The sequence below is a fragment of the Mytilus edulis genome, chromosome 1 (assembly GCF_963676685.1).
Source record: "Mytilus edulis chromosome 1, xbMytEdul2.2, whole genome shotgun sequence".
NCBI lineage: Eukaryota > Metazoa > Mollusca > Bivalvia > Mytilida > Mytilidae > Mytilus > Mytilus edulis.
The window spans coordinates 113,720,435-113,723,080 of record NC_092344.1 but is presented as its reverse complement, the minus strand read 5'-3'; the positions used below and the strand labels follow the sequence as shown (position 1 = coordinate 113,723,080).

Here is a 2,646-nt window from a genome sequence, read left to right as displayed (position 1 = left end):
ATATCAGGCAATATACACGTACTGTCAATAATCATTTTAACGATTTCTACTTGATTTTTAAATCTTTCAGTCCATCCTGACCTGCCAATCATAGAGATCACTAAGGCCTTTAGAATATAAAATAATGCTTTTCTTTGCTGATGTAATGCAGGACAGAGAAGTAAAAAGTGTGTTATGTCCTTATTTGATGTTCCACACAATCGTCATAAGGAAGACTCGTTTCCACCACAAAATTTATGTTTATTTGACTCAAAGAGGTATGTTTCAGTTAAAAGACGAATTTTTACTGCTCCTTTTTTAACATCTGATATTGTTGATGATAAGCTGGTCCAAACAGGATGTACTTATCCAATTTTAAAGAGAGTTCTATCCAGGTGTGCCAAAGTAGTTTTAGATTCTATTTCTCCCAGAAAAAATTTTGTCCAATATTTTTGAAGAGCCATTTTTACTGACGATTTCCATTTAAGTTTGAATGGAGGCTGTTGCTTTGATAAATCAATGCTTGGCAAATCATACATAGCTAACGTACCTGCGACCTTACAGAAGAAGCTTTGTTGTTCATAATCAGTTGTCTGTCTATCAGATCCAGTATTGTTGAGATGTCGCATGAGACAATGTTATAAAGGAAAGAAAGTTGCCTTTTATGGATTTCAGCCTCAATCGGAAGAGCGCCTTAGATGAGATATACAGCTCCAGTAGCTGTTCTTGCGGGCATTGACTGGAAATTTCTTAAATTTTTCTTATGAAAGCGTGACAAGATGTCCATTTCTTTCTGGTTAAGTGGTAGAATCTCCATGCTCTGATTAATTTTATAAGATTTTTGCGGGTTGAGAACATTTGTGCCATGCAGACCAGTGCTCATCAGGGAATACCACGTTCTTCTTGCGATGCTGATACAACTTCGATGTTTACATCATTTTCCTTTATTTCTGCTCTTATTAGACCAAGATGTGTAGTATTGTCTGATGGATATATATAGATTTTGCCCAAGGTCCATTGCAGATCAAATCTGTTAATGCTTTTAGGTTTGTTTAAAATGACTGCCATTGTTTTTGAAAGATTAATAGTTACTCTAGATTGGTTGGCATGGTGATTAGTTACAGTAAACATACATTGAAGTTCCTGTTCGCAGTTGTTAATGAAGGCTTCATCGTCTACACATGTTGGGCAGCCCACATATGTTGTGCCTATTTCAAATCCTAAGCTATGTGATTTAAGATCTTCAAGGAGATTGTTGACATATACTTTGTAGATAAATGGAGAGAGGATACCACCCTGGCGTACGCCTTGATGAATTTGGAAGCTATTGCCAATGTTTCCTTTCCATTTGACCTTTGAGACTAGACCACTGTATAAGTTTTTTACTATTGTCCACATTGAATGGTTTTGTGTGTGTTCATGTAGCTCATCCAGCATTATAATATGATCCACTACATCAAATGCTTTCCGACTGTCAACAGTAATTAGGTACAAAGGTGCAAGTGTACGATGTTAAACTTCTGTTCTAGCCTCAGATATAATCAGCCCAGCCATAAGCATAGACATGCCCTTTGTAAAACCAAATTGAAGGGTTAATTGTTTAAAGTTTTGAGTCAGAGATGGCAGTATGGTACATTCAAAGAGCTTTGACACAACAGGTGTGACGGCATTTCCCCTGTAGTTGTCCATCATCATTGGATTTTTCCCTTTTTCAACACAGGTATTACAATGCAAGATTTAGATATATGTGGAATAAGTTTATCTTTCATGATAGTATTAAAACAATCTGTAAGAAATTGTGTAATTTTTGCTGGATAAATTTTAAAATGTTCAGCAGCGAGACCTACTTATCTGTTGCCTTGCCAGAATGAAGCTGTTTAATGGCATGGCAGATATTTTGAGTGCTGAATTCGGTTGTAAGATTTTCCTGTTCGCACAAGTGTTCGATGATTTTATGCGGGACATAGGTCTAGAAAATCAGGGTCGCATCCTTTGTCTTTGGGGAGTGCCAGGTCCTCATATTTTGAGAAGCTTTGCGTTTGGTCCACGGGAGAGTACTGAAGTTCACCATTCTTCACGATGCACATTGAGTTCTTGTTTCTGTTGCCTATGTTACGACGAATTAGCCTATGGAACATTTCGTTGCTTGGATTGTCCATTACTTCTTTGTAAAAATGGGCTCTATCTAAGTATTGTTCTCTCCTCATTTGTTTCCTTAGGTTGCGTTGAGCCAAAATTTTGTCCGACTTGAAGTGGTCATCATGTTTACCACTTGATTTCCAAAGTAGATACTTTTCCATACAGATTTGAAGAAGGCTGGGGGTTGTTGGAGAAGCTATGAATTTAGTACCTTTCAGTTTGATGATTAAGAAGGAACGGTTTTTTCAAACAGTTGCACAAAAATTGAATGTTTTCTTCTAGAGAATGTTTTTCTATGTTGTATTGACTATGCTCTTTATTTATGAATGAACTAAAGGAGACTAAATCTTTCCTTTGAAATTTGATTTGCCTTGCAGAGTTCGGTTTGACTAGACTTTGTTACACTTTAGCTTTTATTTCGATTTTTGCACTGACAGACACATGACTTGACGAATTTGATGGACATCTATCATGTGTTTTATAGCTAGAGATGATTGAAGAGGTGGTATTGTCTAGAATATAGTCTAT

At 36.5% G+C, this 2,646-nt stretch overlaps 1 protein-coding gene across 1 annotated transcript; it reads right to left on the bottom strand.

Moving 5' to 3' along the window:
* Positions 1-861: 861 nt before the first annotated feature.
* Positions 862-1,416, bottom strand: LOC139500311 (uncharacterized). Its single transcript, XM_071289082.1, has one exon. The coding sequence runs from the start codon at positions 1,414-1,416 to the stop codon at positions 862-864; it is 555 nt and encodes a 184-aa protein (XP_071145183.1).
* Between the last annotated feature and the right edge of the window lie 1,230 nt (positions 1,417-2,646).